Genomic DNA, 809 nt, shown 5'->3' on the forward strand with positions numbered 1-809 from the left:
ATCCTCTGGTGAAGACATAAGGGATCTCTCAACTTGAAGCTCTTTTCCACTAGCTGCAATTTCTGCAACTGCTACAGTTGTGGTAGTGGCTCCAACTTTTGCAAGAGCAGCTTGAGCTCCACTGACTTTAATCTCCTTCTTGACAGTCTTAATTTTTACTTTTTCCTTTGGCTTTTCAGCAGATATAGCTTCTTTTTTAGTAGGTTCCTCCTTCTTTTGTGGTTTAGGCTTTGCTGCTGGCTTTTTGACTTCAGTTGAAGCAGCAGATGTCTTTGTTTCTTTAGGAACCTTCTTGATGTCTTTTTTTATTCCTTTTTCTTCCTTCTTAATTTCCTTCTCATCTTTTTTACCTTCTTTTTTAACTTCCTTTGGTGGAGCTTCTTTCTTGACTTCCTTCTTAGTTTCATTTTCTTCCTTTTTCACCTCTTTTTTAACTTCTTGCTTGATCTCTTCTTTTTTGTGTTTTTCTTCTTTTTTCATGGGTGTTTTCTCCTCCTTTTTAGAAACCTCTTCCTTTGGTTTTTCTTTTTCTTTTTTCTTTTCTTCAGGTTTTGCTTTGACCTCCTTTTTCACTGGCTTGTCCTTTGCCACTTTTGCTTTTACATCTGTAGCTTGTTTTTCAGGAGTTTCAGATTTTTGCTCTTCTTTACTTTTAGCACCTTTTTCTGCCACTATAGGTTTGGTCTCCCCTTTTGCTGGTTTCTCTTTTTTAACTGAAACTTTTTCTTTGCTTTCCAATTTCTGGAGCTTTTCCGGTGCTGGACTAGGTTTTGCAGGCTCCAGTGTTTCTTCTTTAGATTCCTTTCTGA

At 37.2% G+C, this 809-nt stretch overlaps 1 protein-coding gene across 1 annotated transcript; it reads right to left on the reverse strand.

The window, feature by feature from the left end:
• Positions 1-3: 3 nt before the first annotated feature.
• LOC121363364 (microtubule-associated protein 1B-like) lies at positions 4-804 on the reverse strand (the record flags this gene model as incomplete). Its single annotated transcript, XM_041485618.1, has 1 exon — positions 4-804. A coding segment is annotated over one exon (801 nt), but the record flags the coding sequence as incomplete, so codon positions are not given.
• Positions 805-809: the final 5 nt, after the last annotated feature.

The sequence above is a fragment of the Pyrgilauda ruficollis genome, unplaced genomic scaffold (assembly GCF_017590135.1).
Source record: "Pyrgilauda ruficollis isolate IOZ18807 unplaced genomic scaffold, ASM1759013v1 scaffold7197, whole genome shotgun sequence".
NCBI classification, from domain to species: Eukaryota; Metazoa; Chordata; class Aves; order Passeriformes; family Passeridae; genus Pyrgilauda; species Pyrgilauda ruficollis.